Source organism: Adiantum capillus-veneris, chromosome 28, assembly GCF_014529385.1.
Source record: "Adiantum capillus-veneris isolate H3 chromosome 28, ASM1452938v2, whole genome shotgun sequence".
Lineage (NCBI taxonomy): Eukaryota > Viridiplantae > Streptophyta > Polypodiopsida > Polypodiales > Pteridaceae > Adiantum > Adiantum capillus-veneris.
In genome coordinates this window covers 58,912,083-58,937,450 of record NC_140958.1, presented here as the reverse complement: position 1 = coordinate 58,937,450, position 25,368 = coordinate 58,912,083, and the positions used below count along the sequence as shown (strand labels likewise).

General features: G+C 40.9%; 4 protein-coding genes across 4 annotated transcripts; 3 read left to right on the top strand and 1 right to left on the bottom strand.

Moving 5' to 3' along the window:
* Positions 1-4,406: 4,406 nt before the first annotated feature.
* Positions 4,407-5,873, top strand: LOC147420507 (uncharacterized). The gene is made up of 3 exons (XM_086504551.1): positions 4,407-4,665; positions 4,744-5,540; positions 5,631-5,873. Exons 1-3 carry the CDS (start codon positions 4,407-4,409, stop codon positions 5,871-5,873), a joined length of 1,299 nt encoding a protein of 432 aa, XP_086360677.1.
* A 135-nt stretch (positions 5,874-6,008) lies between these two features.
* On the top strand, positions 6,009-6,488 carry LOC147420506 (uncharacterized). Its single transcript, XM_086504550.1, has one exon. It carries the CDS (start codon positions 6,009-6,011, stop codon positions 6,486-6,488), a length of 480 nt encoding a protein of 159 aa, XP_086360676.1.
* Positions 6,489-7,456: 968 nt separating this feature from the next.
* LOC147420505 (uncharacterized) lies at positions 7,457-10,651 on the top strand. The gene is made up of 4 exons (XM_086504549.1): positions 7,457-8,234; positions 10,166-10,240; positions 10,309-10,381; positions 10,465-10,651. Exons 1-4 carry the CDS (start codon positions 7,457-7,459, stop codon positions 10,649-10,651), a joined length of 1,113 nt encoding a protein of 370 aa, XP_086360675.1.
* Positions 10,652-19,838: 9,187 nt separating this feature from the next.
* On the bottom strand, positions 19,839-23,854 carry LOC147420504 (annexin D5-like). Its single transcript, XM_086504402.1, has 6 exons — positions 23,498-23,854; positions 23,233-23,378; positions 22,561-22,779; positions 22,272-22,487; positions 22,078-22,167; positions 19,839-20,392 (listed from the first exon to the last, which is right to left on the bottom strand). The coding sequence occupies exons 1-6, from the start codon at positions 23,568-23,570 to the stop codon at positions 20,135-20,137; spliced, it is 1,002 nt and encodes a 333-aa protein (XP_086360528.1). The 5' UTR covers positions 23,571-23,854; the 3' UTR covers positions 19,839-20,134.
* Between the last annotated feature and the right edge of the window lie 1,514 nt (positions 23,855-25,368).

Below are 25,368 nucleotides of genomic sequence, written 5' to 3'. Positions count from 1 at the left end.
AAATTTGAAGTGCTAAAGACGAAAAAGAGAATAGAGGAGGAGCAGTATGTCGCTCTTTACGAAGGCGACATCACAAAAGAGGAACAATCAAAGAAGATTGTAGATTCGCAGCCTAGATGGAGGAAAGGTTGGCTGAACAAATACCCATCCTACCTCATCTACTTGGTAGAGGCACCAAAGGAGATTCGGGAGGATGCAACCTTCTGCCCGGTGCCAAGAGTCAGAAGCTCGAAAGAGCATGGCAGGATTGCAGAAAAGAAGCCAAATTGGCTTAATTACCCCAGGATGCAAGGACCAAAGGCAGGAGAGAGAATAGGTAAAGCCTACATGGTGAAAACCCTAACGGGCACCATCAAGCTCTTTACTGGCTCTCCTGACCTTTTGTGTCAGATGCTCAAGAAAATTTGCAGGACTCTCTTAGATTGCATTGAAGTGTTCGCGCTAGATAAAGCCACGACCTCGAGTCTACTATCGACGGCTGACACAGTGACTGATATGATGTATGATCTTTCATTGCAGCCTTCTCCAAAAGTGTTGCACCTCCTATACCAGAGGATTATGTTTTTGCCTAGCTTCCACATGCAAACATTCGAAGAAGCTTTCTACACCGGCTTTTTCACCCACGAGAGTAAAATATTCGGCCCAACCTTGACCATCGGCAACCTACGATACGAATCACATTTGCAGATGCTCAAGACGACAGGACTTTATTGACCAAGCATAAAAGTCATGTCAGGGACGACATGAACGCGGAGGGGGGGAGTGTTGAGCCAGCAGAGGATCACACCCACATTTTTGCTCACACTCATCATTTTGTAACCATTGATTGTAATAAATGTCTTTCCGACATTAATTTTGATTTGAGCCATTCATTGAGTAACGGGACTCAATTGAGTTTCCAGCTTGTAATTCCGAAGTAATTTCACTTGCTGATGTAATTAGTTAGAGATGTTCTCACCTCCAAGGCTGAGGTATATAAGCCAAAGTTTTTGTAACCTAAGAAGATTCAGTTTTATTAATCAAAGTGAGTTTTTGGAGCGTCGTGACTGTGTCTGAGAGAGAGAGAGAGAGAGAGAGAGAGAGAGAGAGAGAGAGAGAGAGTCTTATCTACTTGCTACGCGAGCTACGGAGCCGCCATTGGAGAAGCGACACCGCCATTGTGTTAGCAACGGCGAGAGCTACGCACTGATACCAAGAGTGCGCCCTATCGGCTTCTATGTGTGGTAAGTTCCTACGAGCTTCGGTGTGAGTTTTCTTCCAACTCGTGTGTCGGAATAGAGCGTGCAGCATATCTATAGAACCACAACGAGTAGAGCTACACATTAGTACCATCGGGGTCAAGTTTCGGTCACCTGTATTTTTCGGCATGTCTTCATACGCGTTTACCGCACGGAGTGATTATAGGTTGATTTTGCAGTTCAAGTCTTTAGGGTGTTGTTCTTACCTAATGTATAGACTTCCTCTTGAGTTTGAGATCGATTCAATGATTCTAGATCCTGTTTCGTATATCATTCGTTCGTAGTACGGATTTCAGTCACTTGCGTATTTTAGAACTTAGATTTGATTTCCTTAGTAGTGATTGTCATTAGAAGGTCGAGTAGGTGATTTGACACCCACCTAGTTGTTTCCATGCGCCTGCGGGTCAAGCTTCGTTCTCGTCTGACAAATTCTGTTGTTGGTTGAGTTCTCGCTATTTAGCTTCCGCTAGCGGCGTAACCGCCATAACAGTTTGCTTGCCGTTTAAAATGCTTGCCGTTGAAAAGGGCAAATTACCAAAACACCCCTTTGATTTGTGGAAATTTCCAAAATGCCCCTCAAAATTTTCAAAATAGGTTTCCATAGCAGACTAGGTAGTTTGTGCCTTTTCAATTCTTAAAGTCAAAATGAAAAGTCATCATTGTCTTCTTCTACGGGGTAGTTTGTGCCTTTTTCATTTATTAATTATGGTGTTCTTAAGGTTCAAACACCCCTCTGATGTGTGAAAATTTCCAAAACTCCCAAAATACCCCTGGTTATGAGAGTGAATTTCTCCCAAAATTACATGCTAAGCACTCCAAAACGGATCTCAATTGTCAAAAAGGAATTAAGACTATGATGCAAGTCGAGTGCTTGAGAGAGAGAGAGACAGAGGGAGAGAGGTGGGGAGGGACTTCGCGAGTGGCGAAGACAAAGGCAAGCGACAAGCGATGGTGGCAGGAGTGAGTGGATTTAGGGCGACGAACTCTCAAGTTGGATTTTGAGGTTTTCTCGATGCATTTTTATTTGCCTTTTGTGTTTGCGATTGCTCTAAACCCGGTCTTTTTGCCATTGCATTTTCCTTAGCGTTTCGTGCGTGCTAATGATGTCTTGCAAAGGGACAATGCAGAGAAGACCACTTTGACAGAGTGGTTCACATGCAACTTGGAGAATCCTGATGCAAATGATAGTTTGTACATTGATTTTTCTCAAAAGTGGGTGTGGAATTCAAAAGGGAATTAAGACTAGGAAATCTTGAAGAAAATTTGCAAAATATCCCCAAAACACCCCTCTAATAATCGCCTTCTTCTGCGAGGTAGTTTGTGTCAAATTACATGTTAAGCACTCAAAAATGGGTCTCAGTTGTCAAAAAGGAATTAAGACTAGGAAATCTTGAAGAAAATTTCCAAAATATCCCCAATATTTTGTCATAAATTCCCAAAATGTCCTTCAAATTTTCCAACCAAAATACCCCTGGTTGAGAGAGTAAATTTCTCCAACGATTGTTTTTTTGTAGCTTTTCATAAGAAGACTGATTGTCTATCATACAAGATGCTAAAACTAGAATTTGAGTTGGTCATGTACGCTTTGGAGATTCTTTATTTTTAGACATAAAACCCTTCTTATGCGAGCTAATTTGTGCCAAATTTTTTACATATTTTTTACATACTAAGCACTCAAAAACGGATCTCAATTGTCAAAAAGGAATTAAAACTAGGAAATCTTGAAGAAAATTACCAAAATGGATACAAGGGTATTTTTGAAATTTGAGGGGTATTTCGGGAATTTCCACTAAATCGATCTTTTAGGGTGACAGTGTTTTTTCCCAAAGCACTAATGATGAAGTACACAATGAAATAGGGCAACCCTTTGCTATATTTGGAGATGTTTACATTAGAGAGTTTCATGCGTGCTATCACCTTATGGTGTTCTCAAGGTGAAAATTAAAATCTCAAGGTAAATATTAAAATTTGTTAGGTGGGATTACACTAAATCGATCTTTCAGAGCAACAATGCTTTTTCTCAAAGCATTGATGACGAAGGACACGATCAATCAAGGCAACCCTTCGCTATATTTGGAGATTGTTTTACATTAAATTCCTTTAATTTTCATGCATTATATCACCTTGGGGTGTAATTTAGAGATAAAACTCAAGATTTGTAGCTGGGATTGCACTAAAGTTAAGATACTTTCGTCCAAAACACGGGTGCTTTGAGTTTCATGGGTGCTATCACCTTTCGTGGGTGCTATCGCCTTCAGGTAAAATTTTAGAGGTGGATCCCGAAATTCATAAGTGGGAATTTCGACAAATTAGAGGGGTATTTTGGTAATTTCCCGTATTAAAATTTGTTAGGCAAGAATACACTAAACCGATCTTTCAGGGTGACAATGCTTTTTCTCAAAGCACTGATGACATAGGGCACAATAAATTACGGCAAACCTCCACTATATTTGACCACGACCTACCTCTCTACACCTTTGCACCATAGCCTTCGGGGCCATTTGGACTACTACACCTACGTTCTATCACGTTGCCATGATGTCTAAATTGATTATACATATTGCACTGCTAAAACTTATGCACTCATTATGAGCTTAGTGTTTTCTTTGTTGCTTGACAGAAGAATTTATGAGGACAAGGGACACATTCCTTTGTCTTTGTGAATCTCCAAGTCATTCCTCTCATGTGCGTGCACGCCAAAAGGCTGCACGAAATTATCGACGCCAACTCGCTATACAGCGTACGATATACTTGACAAGTAATGCCTTGCCATGCTTAAAAAATGACCATGGTCGTGGTAGGAGTCCCTCCACATTTGTGGAGGGTTCTATCCATGGTGATGTTACAATTCCACAAGTCCCTCTGCAAACATTCATGCAAGGACAAGGACGAAGACAACACACTCTTTTATGTTTGGATGCGACAAGAAGATATCGTCGACAACGGGCAAGGCAACGTACCTCCAACATAAGAGAGCAGCGCCATCAACATGATGGACACTTTTGCCCTCTCATAAACGCTCAAAATGAGGAATAGGTCCCGTGTGTTCATGACACATCACTTGGAGGAATTGCTTGCATTCTATATGCTTATCCCTGTATACGAGGTGTTCACCCTTCCATGCTACCATTGATACATGTATCATTGCCTACAGATCATACAGGAACCATGTCCTCCTTCTGTGAGTTTTGTGGTGCACGTCTTTGGCCGTGTGAAATGAAGAAGGAAGATACACCATCAATGGGAAAATATTGTTGCAAAGGTGGAAAAGTCTCCCTCTTTCCTCTTGCAAGACCGCCAGATGTATTGGAGAGGCTACTCAATAACAGTGATGCTATGAGTAGATCCTTCAGAAAAAACATCAGGAGTTACAATAGTGTGATGGCATTTGCGTCTCTTGGAGCTACCATTGATGAGACATTGATGGGTAGGTCTGGTGCATATTGCTTTTGCGTACATGGCGGTGTGTAACATCGAATTGGTTCTTTGGTACCACACGAAGCAGGGGTGCCAAAATTTGCACAGATATATGTATATGATACTGAGCATGAGGTTCGGAATCGTATGAGTGACTTGGATGGTTTGAATTTTTCCACTCTTGAAGCATTATCAATGATGATGCGATCATGTAATCCATATGTGAATGCCTTCTACAATGTTGGTAGAATGTTACGTGACAGTCCTGGGGTGGATATCAAAATGACAATTTGTGAGAATAGAAATACTTCAAGGCAGTACTTGATACCTGTTGGCAATGAGGTTGCTGCAATTATGCCGGGTCAAGGGGATGTACAAACAACTGGCCATCGAGACATTGTGATACATTGTCAAAATGGAAGGCTGCAAAGGATTTCAAATCTACACAGGTCATACATGCCACTATTGTATGTTCTTCTCTTTCCACGGGGAGAAGATGGATGGTATATCAAGCTTCCTTATGCTCATGTGCATGGACCTTTGGATGCCTTGGCTGGTCGACAATGTGTCACTCAAAGAGAATACTATGCATATCGACTACAGGTTCGTACTGATATGGAGTCATGCTTGCTTCGTGGGGGTCGTTTACTTCAACAATTTATGGTTGATGCATATTGTGCCATTGAGGAATGTCGTCTTGCATGGATCCGTACAAATCAGAAGACGTTGAGGGAAAAATTGTATGCAGGGCTGGCTGACATGGTGCATTTGTCTGGGAGAGATGCTGTACTTGGACGATCTGGAGGTCAAAGAATTGTCTTACCCTCATCTTTTATAGGCTGCCCTCGTCACATGTACCAATTGTATCAAGATGCAATGGCAATTGTGCGTGCAAAGGGAAAGCCAGACCTATTTATCACATTCACATGTAACCCTAAATGGCCATAAATAAATGAGGCACTACTTCGAGGACAGGTTTCCTCTGATCGACCAGACATAACCACCAAGGTTTTCTTCTTGAAACACTCGAGCATGATGAAGTATATCTTAAAGAAAGATATCTTTGGGAAAGTGGTGGCTTACATGTCTGTCGTGGAGTTCCAAAAGAGAGGCTTGCCACATTCTCATACATTATTGATTTTAGATCCTCGATGTAAGCCTCAATCAACATTTGACTATGACAAGATGGTTTGTGCAGAGCTGCCAGATAAAAATTGATTTCCAGTGCTCCATGATATCATTGTTAGTTGCAACATTCATGGACCATGTGGTGAGTTCAATAGTTCATCTCCTTGCATGGTTGATGGCCGGTGTATTAGAAAATATCCACGTTCATTTTGTGAGCAAACAAGCATGGATAATAATGGCTACCCCATTTATGTGCGACGAAACAATGGCTTTACTGCCAAGGTTAGGGGTTCTACTACTGATAACCGATGGGTTGTGCCATATAATCCTATTTTGTCAGCATTATTTAATGCGCATATCAATGTTGAGGTATGCTCTACAATTTCAGCTCTCAACTATGTTTATAAGTACATCTACAAGGGGCATGATAGGGCAACTGTAAGATTCCATACATCGGTACGTGATGCACAAAGGGAGAACATTGATGAGATAGACATGTACACAAATGGCCGCTATGTATCTGCATCTGAGGCTTGCTGGAGAATTTTTGAATATCCTTTGCACAATGACGCACCAGTTGTTCAGAGATTGAGTGTGCATGTTCCGACTGGTCAAATGGTGACTTTTCGAGATAATGATAGAATTAATGATGTCTTGCAAAGGGCCAATGCACAGAAGACCACTTTGACAGAGTGGTTCACATGAAACTTGGAGAATCCTGATGCAAATGATAGTTTGTACATTGATTTTCCTCAAAAGTGGGTGTGGAATTCGGGTTTAAAAAATGGACAAAGAGACATCGTGGGGACACTATTGGGCGGATGTATTTTGTGCAGCCCTCTGCAGGTGAACGATATTATGTTCTTTTGCTTTTAACTATTTGTAAAGGATGTAAATCATTTGAGGATCTACGCTCCGCAAATGGTGTATTGTTTCCAACATTCAAGGCAGCATGCATTGCTAGGGGTATCTTGGAAGATGATGGGGAATGGTTCGGATGCATGGAGGAAGCTTGCAGTACACATACAGGCTTGCAATTGAGACATTTTTTTGTGACCATTCTACTATTTTGTGAACCCTCCTCCCCTCATCTCTTGTGGGAAATATTTCGATGTTTTTTGTCTGAGGACTACCAACACATGTTGGAGATGAGATATGAGTCGTTAGATGGATGTACACAAGTTGCTGAAGGGTATGCGTTGAGAGATTTGCATAACATTCTTGGTACTTTTGGACGAAGTCTAGCTGAATTTCCTGGAATTCCAATGCCTGATGAGCACTTTGTGACACGTGATGAAAATAGCTTGCTTTTCTAAGAGCAATGCCTTGACACTGTACAAGAACTATCTGTGTCACGTGAAATGGAGCAGACTCTAAATGAAGACCAAAGAATTGCTTTTGAGGTAGTCTTGCATGGATTGACTATTGACGGTGCGGCTATTTTTTTCCTAGATGGCCCTGCAGGGATTGGGAAAACTTATTTGTATAATTGTTTGTTGTCGCACGTGCGTGGAGAAGGAGAAGTTGCATTGGCCACAACATCTTCAAGTATTTCAGCATTGCTATTGCGAAATGGACACACTGCGCATTCTAGATTCAAGATACCCTTGGACCTTGATAGTTGCAGCACATGCAATATCCCTATTTAGGGTCAACCTGCTGAATTGCTTAGAATGTGCAAGTTGATTGTGTGGGATGAGGCTCCTATGATGCATCGATATGCCTTCGAAGCGTTGGACAAGTCTTTGCAAGATATCATGTGCTCAAGAAATCCATTTGGTGGAAAAGTGTTGCTTCTTGGGGGAGATTTCAGACAAATATTACCAGTGGTGTTCCAGGGAGCGCGTGCTGACATTGTTGATGCTACACTTTGTCGATCGCACTTATGGAATCATGTGAAGATCCTTAAATTGGCACATAACATGCGTGTGGGAGGTGGTGATGTTGCAAATTCTACCTACAGAGAATGGCTTATGGATGTAGGAAATGGGACTTTGACAATCGGTGATGAACAGATGATAGAAATCCCCCGTCACATGGTGCTTTCTTCATCTTCATTGGATGATTTGATAGGTTGCATCTATTCAGAACTTGATAAAGATGTGGTCTATGCAGAATACTTCAAAGAGCAGGCCATTCTTGCTCCAAAAAACTCTGAAGTTGATATTCTCAATGCTAAGGCCCTTTACACAATGAAAGGTGATGTTGTGCAATACTTTAGTGCTAACTCTGTGGTGGAAAACTCGATGCAAGATCCTTTCTTATACTCTGTGGAGTTTTTAAATAGTCTCACCTTGGGTGGTGGATTTCCAACACATTGCTTGGAGTTGAAGATGAATGCCCCAATAATTCTACTACGGAACATTGATCCAAATCGAGGTCTATGTAATGGGACACGCTTGGTGTGCAAGGCATTTCATGCAAGAGTTTTGGAGGCAGAAGTTATTACAGGTACACGGGTTGGCACTCGGGTTTTCATCCCTCGAATATGTTTTGTGCATTCTGGTACAAAGTTGCCATTTGTTCTTAGACGGAGACAACTTCCAGTTAGATTGGCTTTTTGTATGACGATAAATAAGTCACAGGTCCAAAGCATTGCCATGTTGGGCCTATACTTGGTGACACCGGTCTTCACTCATGGACAATTGTATGTTGCATTGTCACGTGCACGTTCAGCCTGGGGAGTGAAGATTCTCCTACGTGACGTTGATGTAAACAAAACAACTGCACTAACAACAAACATTGTGTACCATGAGATATTAAACAATGCTATATGAAGGTTCCAATCCTTCTTTCTATATGATGATAACTAATTTACATGATGTTGATGTAATTTAGAAAACAATTGCAATAACAATACCATGAGATAGTAATCAATGCCATATGAAGGCTCCAATCCTTCTCATCATTGTCTTCTTCTTTGTATATGTTTCAAATCATAGAATATTTTATGAATTAATTTTCTACCTCTCTCCATAACATTGTCTAAATTTTGGTTTCCTTTTGGGTATAAAGATCATGGATCAGTTTTCTTACATCTCTGAGGTGTCCTTTCTATTAAATGTGGAAGATCATCCACATCCTGGTATGTTTTTGTCCACCATTAAGACATTATGTGGTGACTTATTGTGTTATCTTTGGGACCTTGATTTTTTTTCCATTATTTTAATTAGAGCCACATTTTTGGTGTGCGCCTTTGCCGCACGAAAAAATTGTTAGGACCATCCGCAAGCACTACAAGACCAGGTGTGTCTGCTTGAAATTAGGAATTCCCTTTGCATAAAGTAAGGCTCATGGTTTTTTTGTTTCCTTATGTGTTACGAACCTTAGGAAGTTTCCATCTATCGATATTTTCACATTGCGTATTTTGGCATACTCCTCCGACGTTGAGTACGGTGTCTACTCGGTGAGGAAGGAGTGTGTGTCTTCCCCAGATGAAGATGATGCTCAATGGTTTGCTAGATGTGAAGAATACTCTATTCCCAATGATTGGGAGTACCTCCAGAGTTCTAGGTTTGCTGAGTTGATCTACCAAATCTACTTGCCTAAACAACTTGCATGTTTGGCAATACCATACATAGCTACAATAACTGGTACGTGTAAGTTGTTGTGTTTGGAGCTTTGATTGTATTATTCCAAAAAAAAGACTCCCTTTTTACTACTTTTGTTTGTTAATCCAAGAGATAATCAACCTTGGGATGGAAAAACGGTCCTTAATTTAGGAATGGAGAAACTCCAAGCTGATTGCCAATTGCATGATGAAGCAAGCTACATTAATGTTGCCTCTTAGATCATTTGTGGCACAATAGTGTCCTTGATTGTGTTTGTTTCTATGACAAACATATCAACAACTTTGCCATGTTTGTGATCCATTTTAAGCAATTTTCTTTGAAGGTATGGATACATTTCTAAATGTCTTGGTGTTTATTATGACTTTGTAATTCTATGCAGTAGAGTTTTCCACTTGCTATTTGAGTTTGAGGGATCCAATATATTAGGTTCATATCTTAGAGATCTTTGTTTAAGCATAACAATTCTATGCATTGATCCTCACATTTGTGAGAGGATATATAGGTTTCTATGTTGAAAGTGAGTGTGTGTGTGTGTGTGTGTGTGTGTGTGTGTGTGTGTGAGAGAGAGAGAGAGAGAGAGAGGGGTGTGCACTAAGGAAGAGAGAAAATCATGCATATTGCATGAAGAAAACTCTAAAGTCTCTTTGTGTCTTTTCTTGAACTTTCACCTCTTTTGCTTTGTGTAGATTATGTTTTTTTTGTATGATAAGATGTTATGATCGTATTATTGTGCAAGGGATTGCTTCCTTTGTGGTAGTTGACACATAATTCAGCTTTATATGCATTGTGATGTACTTTTTAATGGTACAGCTATGGAGAACACTAATGACAATGCCATCATTGAGACTGAGTCTGATGGTATTGATCCGTCATTTCTTATCTATGGTAGGATCTAAGTATATCCTTTGTTAAATTTTCAGCTTGATGTTCAAACTAACAATTTCCTCATTTAGATCCACCTGGTTGGAGAGGCCCTCTTAGTACGCATGATGTAGTACACATTATTGAAAGCTTTGAAGTTGTTAGGTAAGGAACATCAATGAAGCACAATGCTTTTTTATATATTTTTTGGTTATTGAACTTATTGTAATTAACCAGTTGGCTTGCAGGAATCACTATTATCGTAATAACATTTTAATGGAAGTGCATGAGTTTTGCGGAGGACTCCAAGGATACTTTCATATCAATGTGGCTTTGAATCGTAATGCAGGTTCAGCTCGCATACGGGTTCGCGAGCTCGGAGATTGCTTGTCGGCCAATGCAGAATACTCTTATAGAGATAGATATGAGAATTAGAGGATTGTATTATACACGCTGTATGAGAGCCACCGTCGTTTTGGTAGGAGCGTTCGTTATGTGGGTCCATGGGTTCTACGAGTACCAAATGCAACATCCCAAAGACTGTCATTTTGAAGTTGTAGTTGTTTTGTTAGTTAAGATTTAGTGGCTTTCAAAAAACTTCTTCTTTAGAGACGAATATTAGGTTATGCTTACAACGACTACTTACAGTAATGGAAGTGGATTGTTTTTTTTCTTTTAGTCTCCCTCTTTCTCTCTCTCTCTCTCTCTCTCTCTCTCTCTCTCTCTCTCGTGTAGTCTTTTAAATTTATGCTCTATAGTTGTTATGTTCATTTAATTCTCTACGCACTTTCTATTGTCGCATAAAGTCAATGTGATTTAAAGCATTACTGCACAAAGTCAATGTGAACAAAGCATTATTGCACATAATAAAACATTTAAGATATGGTTCTCACTACCTTGAATTGGATGCATAAAGAATACTTATTGGGTACTACTGGCTCTGCTTTAAAAACAACCCCAATAGTTTGGAGATTCCCTCCCCCCACCCGGCATGCCCTCTGGCCTCTACTGTCTACAGGAGGACATCACGCCTTTCCCAACAACCTCCACCTACAGCCTCGCCCACAACCATCTAGTAAGAGAACGCAGCTAGCAGCTTGCGCACCAACTATTTAGCAGCCAACGGTGGGTGTAATCTGAGGTAGCATGGTCACAAGGCATGCCGTGAATAGGAGGCGCGCAGTTGTGTGTGCCCAGTTAGACATGTGGCTTGTGTGCCTTCTTCCAAGCAGCCCCTCCTCAACTCATGTGCGCCTTCTCCCTTGCGAGCAACTTCAGTCTACAGACAAGAGAGAGAGAGAGAGAGAGAGAGAGAGAGAGTTTTTATTCGCCTCTACCCTGTGAAGCAGACGCCTTTGCATCACATCTTGCTCGCAAGGCATCCCTACATGCATGGCTCTGTCAACTCCTGCTCTCTCTCTCTCTCTCTCTCTCTTCGATATTTATATAGTTTGCATGCAAACCTCCTCCAGATATGCATACATCCATAATTATCAGGAGGACCCTTTCCATCATCCTTTCTCCATATCTCCTTACAAGGATCTCATAAGATTCTTGAACAATTTCTTTTTCCAAATGTGTAAGACCTACTATCCTTTATAAGAAGGGGAGAGGGGGAGTTACACAAAATTGAATGATACTCCTTCTAATTGGCCGCAGCAACGCGCGGGTCACATACTAATACTATATTTATGTAGCTTAAAAATTTCAAGCAAGAAGAAGACATCCGCGTGTCATGCATTGGTTCACTTCACAAAAGTTTAGACCAAACATCTAATGTAAAATGCAAAAGTGAAGGGTCAAATTTGACATGCATAGGGAAATGGAAAGGCCTTTCAAAATGTACAATGTAAAGACCAAAGACTTTCAACTATACATAGAATAATTTAGTTTCACTCCACCTAACCAAGTAACATAATTTTGGTGGAGATTTTGTTATTTAATAAAAATTTGATTTTTAATGATATATTTGGCTTTGTTTTATTAAGGGGCTTTTTTCAAGACCAATATTGATACCTTTTATAAATTTGTGTAAGTTTTTATTTTCAAAAGCGGTTAAGAAAAAGGAGAAGGTTCGCATGTCCGCGCATCAATTTAGGTCGGTCTCGCTTTGAGGGCATGCATTCAAAGGTAGGGGTTGTTATCTACATTATTGAGAGAGTGAGAGAGAGAGAGAGAGAGAGAGAGAGAGATTTTACGATTGAGCTCATGGAGACTCCTACTCACTAGGGACACCCTTGCCCTTAAGACATTGTTATTTTCTTAATATTATCATGTATTTTCAAAAGAGTACCTAATATTTTTTCCATATAAAACAAGAAAAATGTATTGAAATGGGTAAAATGTTTGAAAAAAAACAACCCTAACATTGGCATCTCAAATGGGGATATTTCCCAATTGGCGGGCCTTTTATCAAGTCAGAGTTATTAAATCCTTTTTATTTTTGAGAGTTAAACCATGTGCCACCCTAAAAAATCTATAAAATTTCTATATTATGATGGACACACACACACACACACAAACTAATGTCAAACATCTATCTCTAGAAAAAAAGAAGAAGGTTTGACTGTTTGTGAGTCGACTTCATTTTGTACCGCTTTGGGGACATGCATGCAAATTATTGGTTGTTTTACATGTCATTGGCCATGAGATATATATATATATATATATATATATATATATATATATATATATATATATATATATATATTACGATTGAGCTCATGGGGACTCCTACTCACCAAAGACACCCTTGCCTTTCAAATTTCCAAGAAATTGTTATTCTCTTAATATTATCATGTACTTTTAAAAGAGTAGCTAACATTTTTTCCCACACAAAACAAGAAAAATGTCTTAAAATGGGTCAAATGTCTAACAAAAAACCAACCCTAACATTGGCATCTCAAATGGGGAGAGAGATTCCCAATTGACGAGCCTTTTATCAGTTGAGAGTTATTTGATCCTTTTTATTTTTGAGAGTTAAACCATGTGCCACCCTAAAAAATCTATAAATTTTCACACACACACATACACACATATGTATATATACACTAACTAATGTCAAACATCTATCCCTAGAAAAAAAAGGAGAAGGTTGGTATGTTTGTGAGTCGACTTCATTCTGTATCGCTTTGGGGACATGCATGCAAATGATGGGGTTGTTACACATGTCATTGGTCATGAGAGAGAGAGAGAGAGAGAGAGAGAGATTGTTCCATCAAGTTCATGGGGACTCCTACTCACCAAGGGGACCCTTGCCAATTTCCAAGAAATTATTATTTTCTTGGAGTTATAGTGTATTTTTGAGAGAGTGGCTAACATTTTCTCCCATAGAAAACAAAAAAATACCTTAAAATGGGTAAAATGTACGTAAAAAATCAGCCGTGACACTAGCATCCCAAATGAGAAGAGAGATTACCCAGCTGACAGGCCTTTTACCTGTTCTAATATATTTTATCCCCTTCTATTTTTAGGAGTTAAACTATGTGCCACCCTTTAAAATTCATAAATTCTCTCAATTATGACGAGCCTAAGTATATATATATACATATACATACATATATATATATATATAAGAGAGAGAGAGAGAGAGAGAGAGAGAGAGAGAGAGAGAGACTCACTACCCGGTGCCAACTTCTAAAGTTCTGAGTTATTATGTGTGTGTGTGTGTGTGTGTGTGTGTGTGTGTGTGTGTGTGTGAGAGAGAGAGAGAGAGAGAGAGAGAGAGAGAGAAAATAAGAGGTTGATTTCAAGACTAGGGGTGGAGGAAAGCGTTGAAGGCGAGAAAAATCAAAGCGGAAGACAAGCGAACCCAAGGTGGGGTGTGCCAATCCGAAGAATCCAAAGCGAGGGAATAGGTGGGAAAAAGGCAAGCAAACCCATGTCGGTGTGTGCACAAATCCAAAGTGGAACAAGCAAATCCGAGGTAGCAAAGGCGGAACGAGGAGAACTTTGTGTTAAACTTGGTTTTTTCTCTTGCCTTCAAGTTAGAATTTTGTTGCTAAATCTATATTAGCTTCAAAAGAATACAATCCCGTCACGTTAATATAAATTCTCTCACTCACAATTGTGAGTATAGCAAAAAAAAAAAAGAATTTATGGCTAAATCTCAAAATTTATAGGTAAACCTAAGTTTACTTTAAGCATTTGCACACAATACAATGTTTTTTCAAAAAAGTTTAAAAACCGAATGATTGAAAAATTAAAGGCAATTTTGCTATGTTTCATCAATGATTTTTTCCTAAAATTTGTAGGTTTTCTCATCTTCAAAACTAGAATTTAGAGGTGGATTTCAAAATTTCATATGTGAGAATACACAAAACTTGTGTTTTTCTTTCAAGCAATCTGATAGCCACTCATATACACAATGCTTCTGCTGAGACACTTAGTAAACATGCATATGAAAAATTTTAGCGCAATCTACTTCTACTATATGAGCATTGGAAGCTTTGTATTTGAAAACAAATCCGAGGTTTAACTGAACACAAGTAGAACCGAGGCAGAAGGTGAGTGAACCCAAGGCGGCGTGACCGAATCCAAAGCAACATGAGGAATTTGAGATGGGAGGGCAGATTTAGATGTGAATCTCAAAATTTATATGTGGAATTCTGGTAAAATCAGGGTTTCTTCTCACCTTCAATTAGGTAAATCTCAAAATTTTTACGTAGGATTACACTAAATCTAGATTTTCTTTGAGCATTCACATACAACTTCTATACTATATATAGTGGAGCTTAAAATTTTTGAGGAAGGCCCAGAGCATCCACATAAACTATTAGGTGACCTTATTTTTCTTTCATTTCTATAACATTTGAAGGTGCTGATGGTGCATAAGTGTACATGAACAAATAGTGTACACGTACTAACCTACTTATGCATCGTTATGATATGATGAACACTATTACCATACTTGTGCACAAAACATAGATAGAGATGAAAGCAAGTGTGGCATCTGTAGAGAAACATAGACGGAAGGGCCAATCACATTCTGGATATTAAAAGAAAGTCAACTCATCTCTTTGAAACTTGAAGCTCTCTTGCTACATTGGAAACTATGAGCCCTAATAATGTTTTCACAACTCCACTCTTAGACATGAAAATTTTTATGATTACACATTGTACCAGTTATGGGAACTCATATTTAAAAACTTGCTTACTTACTCAGTTTGTACTTTTGCATTTGGTAGCACTTCTATCAACCCTAGGTAGACCAAGGGGAAAACGTCGTTCCTACTATATATTAGGTTATGATGTGCACTATTGCCATGCCTTGCTCTCACAAGAAAGAAGCAAGTAAGAGACTGGAGTCAAAACATTGAATCCAATTGTGTTCCCGTTGTTGAAACCAATTCTATTGAACCCACTCCATTGTTGAAACCAATTTTTTTTCCATTGTTGAAACCAATTCTACATAATCCAATCCATTTTCAAACAAAGTTTTATGATCACATTGAATTCTCTTAGCTTTCAAATATTTCGCACCATGCTAACTTATCTAAGCTATATAATCAAGCTTCGTAGCATTGCTAGACCCCAGACACACAAAAAGGAGGACTCTCTCTCTCTCCTCTCTCTAACCTAATAGAAGTTTATTGAACAAGGGCTAACAACTCACAAAAGATAATTTCTTTGAGCCTAGCTCCCAAGCTTGGTATTAAAAAATGATTTGCAGCTACATATTCATATTTGTTAGAATTTGTCAAGAGGTTGTGTCATGCATCACTTTTAGAAATACAACAGACTATACATGTAGAATAGAGTATTGATGGTGTTCCACTGGGAGGAAAAGATAGCCCTATGAGAATAGTGGCCATGTTTCTTTGGTCGCAGCAATGCGCAGGTCACATACTAGTCATTTTAAGATGGCTTCAATCAGCAGGATGATTGTGATGCAAGAGGGCAAACCTACACTCCAACGAGCCACAAAGTTAATCCCTCAAGAGTTGAGCACAAAAAGAAAGCGGTGTTGGGAGCTCATCTTCTATGGTTCATCTAGCAAGCCCGCTCCTTCTGCATCTTCCAGTCTCGACCCGTCCCACGAGCGGAGACTGTCGATGACATTTAGCTTGAGCTGATCAACTGTATTAGGGCCAATTTGGAAGACTCCAGGGAGGCTCAGATCGCATTCGAGAGTTTCGCGAGACCTGCTTGCGACTTTGGCACCTAGGGCCCTTCTTCACCATGGTTCATGGCATGCCTAGATGGCAGTACCATCCACCACGGAGTGCCGTGAGACTTGCTTGCGACTTTGGCACCTAGAGCCCTCCTTCACCATGGTTCATGGCATGCCTAGATGGCAGTACCATCCCACCAGTGGTTGTTTTCTCCTCCCATCTCAATGTAGTTGTTTTCTTCTCTCGTTTCCTGATTTAGCTAGCATTGTACACATCTTTTCATTGGGAGAGTCTCCCCACATGTTGTAGCCCTCTCTAGCAGGAGTGGATTCTAGCCCTTTGGGCAATTTTCTTAACTAATGGAAAGATCCTTCCGTCTAAGTACTACCTACAATGCATCTCCAAATGAAATGCACAATAAGACTATTAAAATGAGCAATTGCAGTGATTTGTTGGAGAGAGGAGGTTGGATATAGCAGACAATGGCACCACCTTTTCCAATAGAACAACATATGGTCAATGATGAGTCAAATGTAGACAGATACATGTAGAAAAATAGTAAATATGAAGATTATTCAAAGTACAGTTAAATGTAGATGTAAAGCTTTGGGGCTAAGGCCTCTTGTCAAAATTGACAATATAGTGTTCTATACAAGATATCTCGCTGTAGTGTTTTGGGCTAAGCCTTCTTCTCTACTTAGCCAAGTTAGAATTGTTCTTGAATCTCCTTTTTATAACATGTTACTGTTTGCAAACTCATCAAACGAAGCCAAACTACGCAATCTCTAGAAGGATTGATGCAAGCAAGTGAAAGAACAATTTGAAAAAAATTAAAGACTCCTCAACTCTGAGGCTAATTGATACTAATGAAAATAGCAAAGATATAATGACCAAGTTTCACAGGGCTCAAAAACTCCTTTGCACTAGTATTTCAGATACACATACAAATAGATTACCCACTTAAATTTTAAGTGTGTGTGATGGCATGTGCATGTAATGGTTGTGTGTGTGCGTGCGCGCACGCGAGAGAGAGAGAGAGAGAGAGAGAGAGAGAGAGAATCTACAGATTATGCTCTGTTAGGAAGGGCAAACAAGTACATAGCCAAATGGGACCATTTCTCTTTTGCAAGCTTATGTGTACTGTGACAACGCGACATGTTAAAGTGAAGGAAGGAAATGTCCAGCATTGAGGCATAAGAAAAGTGATGTCCTTTATTACCTAACTTGCATGTCCTTACTATGGAAAAGGATAATGGAACTTGCAACACCTTTTGAACCCAAATCTTCAAAAAGCTCCTCATTTTCCGTAAGTGCTCAGGTCGCTCCCCTTTAACTAAAGCTTTTTGGCTCTAAGACAAGCATTAGTGAAAAAGAGAATAAGGCATCATATATTTGACTTCTGCATGAAAGGCATTGAAACCTTTTGGTTTTTCAAATTGTACACCAGCCCTCTCTTTTGAAAGCCTCGTGACCTTTTTTTCAAAAATGCCAAAGTGAACATTTGCCATTGTTGTAACAATGGTAACTGCGATGTTAAGAACTCTCTCCTCTCTCTCTCTCTCTCTCTCTCTCCCCCCCCCCCCCCCCCCCCCCCCCCCCCTCTCTCTCTCTTCATAAACCGCACATGGGAACTCCCCAGAGACAGATATGCTCGCATAGCACTTGACTCCTCTCAACAATTAGCCATACAAGGAGATACAACATGCTGGTATGGGGAGATGACATCATGGTTTCAGGCGCATGGGTTCAGCATGGACAAGCTGCCACCATTCCAGTACTCATTGGATGCACCATCTCTCAATCTTACACAGTCGGAGATCACCAAGCTCATCCGCCAAGACCTGACCCAGCCAGACACCAGGAGGACATGGATACAACCAACACAAGAATTGGGCATGAAGATGGCTTTCTACAAAGACCACCTTCTCCAGCTCACGGAAGATGGTTTTGTGACGAGACCAAGGTACATGGATACCCACTTGCCTCATGGGATACGATGTGCTATTGACAAGTTACGCACATCGTCTCACCAGCTACGGATTGAAACTGGGAGATACAACGGAGTATCAGCAAAGGCCAGGACATGCCCCTTGTGTGACCTCGAACCTGGAACCTGAGACAGAGCTGCATTATACATGCCGCTGCCCCGTCTACTTCGAGATACGAGGCCGCTTCCATTGCTTGTTCAGAGAGGGTTTTGGACCACTCTCAAGAATAATAGGATACGAAGATCAGAGATGCCTAGGTCTGTTCTTGCTCGAGCTACGCAGACACAGAGAGAGCCTGCTGAATGGCAAGGCCAGCCAGTCTCAAAGACGGATCACAGACTTCTTCAGAGCAGACACACGAAAACCGCACGAGCCACTCCCACAACAGAGCTCCCTCGTCTCACACGAGAGGCACAATGATCGACCGAGCGATTGAACTGGGGAAATCCAAGCACCCACGACTACGAAAGACTACACAGCATCGACGAAGGCTACGACAAAAGATTCGAAGCACACTAGCCAAGCATGCACGACGCCCGATCAGACTACTGACCATGGAGGAAATTGATGAGATTCGCCAACGACCGATGCTAGATCTTTTGTGATTCAATTATCCCAACAAGCCACCCATTTTGGCTTAGTTTTTTGCTTAGATCACATTGATCAATCCAAGATCCCATACAATATATCTTTGTTTGTTTTGTACTGTCGTTAAGTTATTTTGTTACTTTGACTTTGTATCAAATCCACCACCTTGTAACTTTTTGGTCTCATAGGTCATTATGGCCTTTTGAAGACGTTAATATAATATTTCATTTCATTTCATCTCTCTCTCTCTCTCTCTCTCTCTCTCTGTGTGTGTGTGTGTGAGAGAACATCGCAATAACACACATACACACACAGACAGAAGAAAACTCATTTGATATTAGAGGCATTGATCCTAGGATCCCCCCCCCCCCAAACCCACACAACAAAAACAAAAGGGACACAAATTGTGCAATGTGCATGTTATTAGGCTTTTTGCCCTAGAAAACACTTGGGCTCTTGGGAGCAATTGTGAACCACAGGATAAAAGCTTGTTGATTAGTGCCACATGGCAATTTAATGATGGCACACTTTCTTTCTTCCTATTTGTTGTAAAGGCCAGCATTGAGTAAGCAATGAGCATGCTCTTAGAACTTTACCTTTACCTAGGCCAGTTGTTGACGTTTGCTTTAAGGTGGGGTCACATACTCTTTGATGTCATCCTCTTACATAAGCCATTTTGATTTTACACCTTGAAGCAATATACGTGCACCAGCGCAAGGCACACCGCCCACTAGGATCCAAAAAAGACAGATCTTCAAATGCTTTTGAATCGCAATAATTTGCAACCCTTGTTGGAAAACTGGTTACGTCCAAGATATAACTTTGAAAATTCCTAGTAATTCCTACAGCCAGAGCTCTCTCTCTCTCTCTCTCTCTCTCTCTCTCTCTCTCACACACACACACACACACACACACACACAACTGCACGAGTCATTGTTTACAGTACGGTACACGAAACCATAAATTCCTGTAGACCTGTGACTATATCACATAACATGTACAACTACACTAGGTATAACAGCTGCTGAAGGGATTCTGCAAGCCCATCCCCTCAAATGCAACATGAAAACGTATACGAATACTACGATCGCTGAAACCACCACAGTAGACTGAAACTCAGTTGTTTGCAAAAAACACCGAGCGCACAAACTCTTCATCCGGATCGCCTTCAAGCTCAATTGTTTGCAAAAAAACCCAACTTCCACACCGAGCGCACAAACTGCTTATCCTCATCGCCTTCGTGAGCTGAAAACATGTGAGAGGCTGCTGACTGCTTGAATCTCACTTAATGTTGCCCCGGTGAGGAATAAGAGAAATGTTCTGTAGCTCCCGCTTGTGTCAGAAATTATCATGGCTTGCAAGGACTTCTCATATTTCTTGTGGAAATATGCTTTTATCTCTTCCATGTCTACCTCTGCTCGCATTACGACTATTCTGATTAGGGTTGGATCATCTGTTCCAAGACCTTTCATTGAAGTGTACAAAGCCTGTTCATGCAAATCAAGACACAAAATCCAAATGAGTAAGAGCTCAAAATTTCAGCACAAAAACACTCCATGCAAAAAATTTATGTTAGAAACAGCTCAATTCAAAGAAGCCATCACACTCCTTGAGAGTCACCACTCTTGCGAAACCCACTCCACAGGAAACCCCTGCTAAGACCCCAATGGAGGCTCCCAAGATTCACATTGCTTCCAAATGATACAAATGAACCAGCCTCCAAACTCCCCCTTGTACTATCAGAACCTAGCTAGCTTCTAATGCAAGGTCTGCCTGCCTCCATAGAGAGCTCCCTGCATCAAACAGTGTACTAAGTCTTTCGTCATAGCCACACCCTACATCTGTGGAATTCCATTTCTCCAACTTTCTGTGGTTATCAGTAGCCATGGAAGAGTGTCTAACATACCCATTGATAATTCAATAATGCTGGCTAGATTCAAGCGGCCCAAAATTAGAGTTTTAGAGTGACTGAAAAGTTAAAACTCTCTCTTTACCAAACCATATAAAGCAACTGTGTATGGTTAGGGTAATGATGCTGGCTCAATTCAAGCAACTGTGTATGGTTAGGGTAATGATGCTGGCTCAATTCAAGCAGAAAAGAAATATTCCCCCGAAACTTAAGAGTTTCAGAGTTACTAAAAACTCTTTGAGAAACCATATAAATCAACTGTGTATTAGGGTAATGATTTCTCACGAACACCAGTAGGCATTTATCATGAATTCCACAGGGCTAGGCCACCTAGGTACTTCTCTCCCGCAATCCAGCTGAAGCTTCCAGTTACAGAAAGGTTAGCTTCATCTGATTGATGCAGTTAGCACGCTGGTCAAAACCTCCGATGAAAAGCGAGCAAATGGCCACTGCTGTTGCAGCGGTAGAAAAGCACACAACACTTCTAACTTTTCATGCAAAGTACATGCATTTCTTGTGATTAGATGGGAAGCAATGTTTGGGAAAAGTGTGTCTCTGGTCACAATCCTGCCGCTTGAAAATTCAATGATGCCGGATAGGAGCAAGAGGAAAAGGAAACATTCCTCGTATAATTTGAGAGGAACAGATGTATAAATATACAAAGAAAAAAAAAATTATAAGATTTCGTCTTTGGCGAGGCATATAAAGGGATTGTGTATAGTTAGGATATAGATTTTTCCCAGAACACTGAGGGGAAACTCAGGTGAAGGTAACTGTACAGTGGGCTGTAGCATACTGTTTATGCAGCCTAGCATTCAGTTTCCCTGGACTCAACCTTCACTCTGATCCTTTGAAAGGGACACCTATTATGCAGACAATGTGAACAGATCATTCATGCAGTATGTGAAAATAAAAGACCAAGCTTGCAGAAGAAAAGAAGAGTTCTTAAACAAAGGTGTTATCATGATTTATTAAACGATGTCGAAGGTCAAAGAGACTTCCAACAAAATCAAACTGATGAAATGGCCAAGTAACCAAGCAAAATTTGATGCCGTAGAAACAAAACCATGTTCATCCCCAGAAAATGAAATTTTCTTCTTTTTTTTAGTTGGTAAAACTCTAGTGACTAGGAAATTACTATCAACAACAAGAATAAAACAAAAAAATTCATCTCAACAAGCGTGAATGGAAGCGGATATTGCTTCCCTGCAAATGGCGGCAACGAACCTGATGGCTACAATAGATGAAAAGCTCTAAAATTACCTTGGCAAAATAGCTGACAGGATTCTTCGCACATTTCAAGGCAACTCGTAACAACTCCTGGAAACTTCCTTTGATTTCTTGCTTTATGATCTGCCAGAAAATAAAGGATACCCATCTTCAAAACTAAGAATTTTTTACTTTAATTCTTAGCCGAAATAGACAAAAAATATCGATGAGTAGGAGTTCTCACTCGCCTTTTGAAGGCTATGTCTAAACGTCTGCTTGTAGTAATCCAATGTAGCCTTCATCTGCATTGGACTCCTCGTAGTGACTATTTTTATTATCCGAGATTTCGCAGCAATGTTTCTCCCAGAAATGGCCATGGCGAGATCGTTTGCATCACTTACTGCGACTGCCATGTCTGGCTCAAATACATCCGGCCTATCCTCGCGAACTAAAGCCAACAGGAACTGCAAGTTGAACAAAGCAAGATTGAGAATACAAACAACCATCAGTCATGAGCATGTAAGAAATGTATCTCACCTTTTTATCATCTCCACTTGTCCTGAGACCAATATCCTCCTCCAAAGAACGGTTGAAGGTGGCACGATAGGCCCGTGATATCTCCGCTACTTCGACAGGTGTTCGGACATAGATAATTTCAACAACTGCAGCCAGGTCTTTGATCCAACCCTTCAATGCATTGCCGATAATAACAGCATCCCTCTCTGCTGGATCACACATCCAAAGAGCCACCACAGTCTTCACAGAAAACAAAAGACATAGAAACACAATCCTTAAGATCCATTTTACTTGAAGATCACCACTCTCAGCCCATGCAAAAGCACTGACTCATAAAAAATACAGACGCCACTCCTATTCGTGGCTTTGAAGCATCAGAAACTCCATTGACTCATGAATAATGGAAAACGATGAGAACCCTTCATATTCATTTCACAGGAAAATTTCGGTGGTCTACCGGAGAACTACCACATCCTATTGAGAACCTCTCTGCAAACTGATTTGCTAACAAGCACCTAGAATATCCCTATTCTATGCCAATTGAAGCTTGCAAGTGAAATTAGACTTGACTATGTCCAATCCATCTGCACCAAATCATGCATCTACCATGTATATAAACCATATTGTCTTGAATAGCATTTGCAGGGAGAGATGGGGATAAACAGACAGGGGGGGAAAAAAAACAAATAGCACCTCAAGATTGCGATGAAGCTTGGCTCGCAGACGCTTGATGAGGTCTTCCTCATACTTGAGGCCATACATGTGCCTTATCCTCATGCGCTGCTGCTGGTTCCGGTGGCATATCACACCCATTAAGGCCTTCTTGTCGCAGAGTATGTCTATGCGCGATAAAACACTCACATTGGTATGGGCATGTGCAGAGATGACTATCACCATGACTCACTACTACTACTTGATCTGGTTGAAACATGCCAGCGAAAAGATGAAGACCAGTTACCTTCCAGGGCAGTTCGCAGCGCGATGCAGTCCTCATTGGGGTCGGCATCATCCACTACCTTGATTGCAGACATCCAAAAAGTGTGTGTGTGTGTGTGTGTGTGTGTGTGTGTGAGAGAGAGAGAGAGAGAGAGTGCAAAATGCGGAGGAAGAGATGCAAATAATGTGTGTGTGGCGCGCGCGTGCGTGTGCGCACGCGGGAACGCGCGCGTTTGGGAGGAGGAGGAGGAGGAGGGATATGCAGCCGAAGACCCTGCGGTAACGCAGAGTCAGCGAGAATAGAGAAAACGAAGTATCAGAATATGCAAAATGCGGAGGCGACAGATGTGCTTTCTCCTCTCTCATACACAGTATCACACACCCGCTTTCACTCTCTTTTCTACTAGAGTCTAGTAGGATGGTTGCATTTCCGCGTCCAACTCCTTCTACCGTCCGTCCCACGCCACTCTTGCGGCCAACTTCCAGGAAGTCAGTAGAGCTTAGCCATCGATGTACTTATGTATACACTATGTGCATGCATCGTATCATCATTCGGATCTACATGGCATGCTCATAGAACCAAAACCTCTCTCTCTTTCTCTTAGCGTGAGCACATGCAACAGTTCCGATGAAGCGGTGAAGAGGTTGAACGGCCGTTGTAGTCACATCATCTCGAGCACATGCACATCGTTCTAGAGAGAGGTAGAGAGATAGAAATATGAGACAAGAAAGCCGCTTTTCAAAAACTGCAAGCCACTATGCGAGCTTCCTGCCATGCGAACGTTGCAAAGCAGCTATGACCGTGAAGGAGCAAGCTATGACTTTTTGATAGAAACGGTGAGAGAGCCGATGTCTATTTGCAAGGGCGTGGTGGGCTGGCAGTGGGCCTTCTGCACTTTTTCATCGCCTTAAGCCAGCAGCCCCTTGCATGTGCGCAGTGTATCTCTCTGAGCGCAGAGCGCCATTTCGCTCATGCCACACTAACTGGATTAACCAACATGTGACACATGGGCCGGGGAACCCTCCCTACTTTATTAATAGTATAGAAGTATAGATATAGATAGAGGGCAAGGTCCTTAAAGGGCGCACCCCATATAATTCCCTACCCCAATTTTAGCAAAAAGCGATGATCGGTAGTGCGGCCTGTTAAGTGGGGGTGCCTCAACCACCCTCTACATTCTTGAATCGCTTTTTCAACCAGAAGCGATAGGTCAATCATGCATTCCTTCAAATTGAAAAGGAGACTTTGTGGTGTGAACTTGCAACAACGACCCATATGTTGCAACACAATTGGAGCATGTAGGCAGTGCATGAGCCAAATACTTCGCTTTGCAATATGTCAATGACGATGGCACATTACATGTATGCACAATCAAATGCATTGTATCATATCCAATCTCAACATAATAAGGACTATCCAAAGTTGGCATGTCTTGAAACCATTTACCATGGCTGGTCATGTAATTCGATGCACTTGAATCCACCTACCATATGTTATCACCACATTTTGATACATTTGTAAACATAGTGCTCGGCATACATTGCATAACAAACAATCTCTCTAGTTCATTGACACCTCTACTAGTACCTGCATGGTTGTTTTGCTCCCTTTCTTTGTGGACAATTGCACTCAAACTGGTCTTGACTACCAGCTTCCCCTGCCATTATTTGGTACATGATTTTTGCAAAACTTTCAATGACTTCTTTGACTCCCCCTGTCTAAGAAGTTTCTCTACCACATGTGTCCTGCCTTGGATTGTCAACCATATTTTGACTGCCTTGATTCTGATTTCCATAGGCATGGCAACCTCTTTGACATGCACCACGTCCACCTGCATCGTGTGAAGATGAGTCTTCTTTAATGTTCTTTTCTTCCACAATCAACAATGGTGC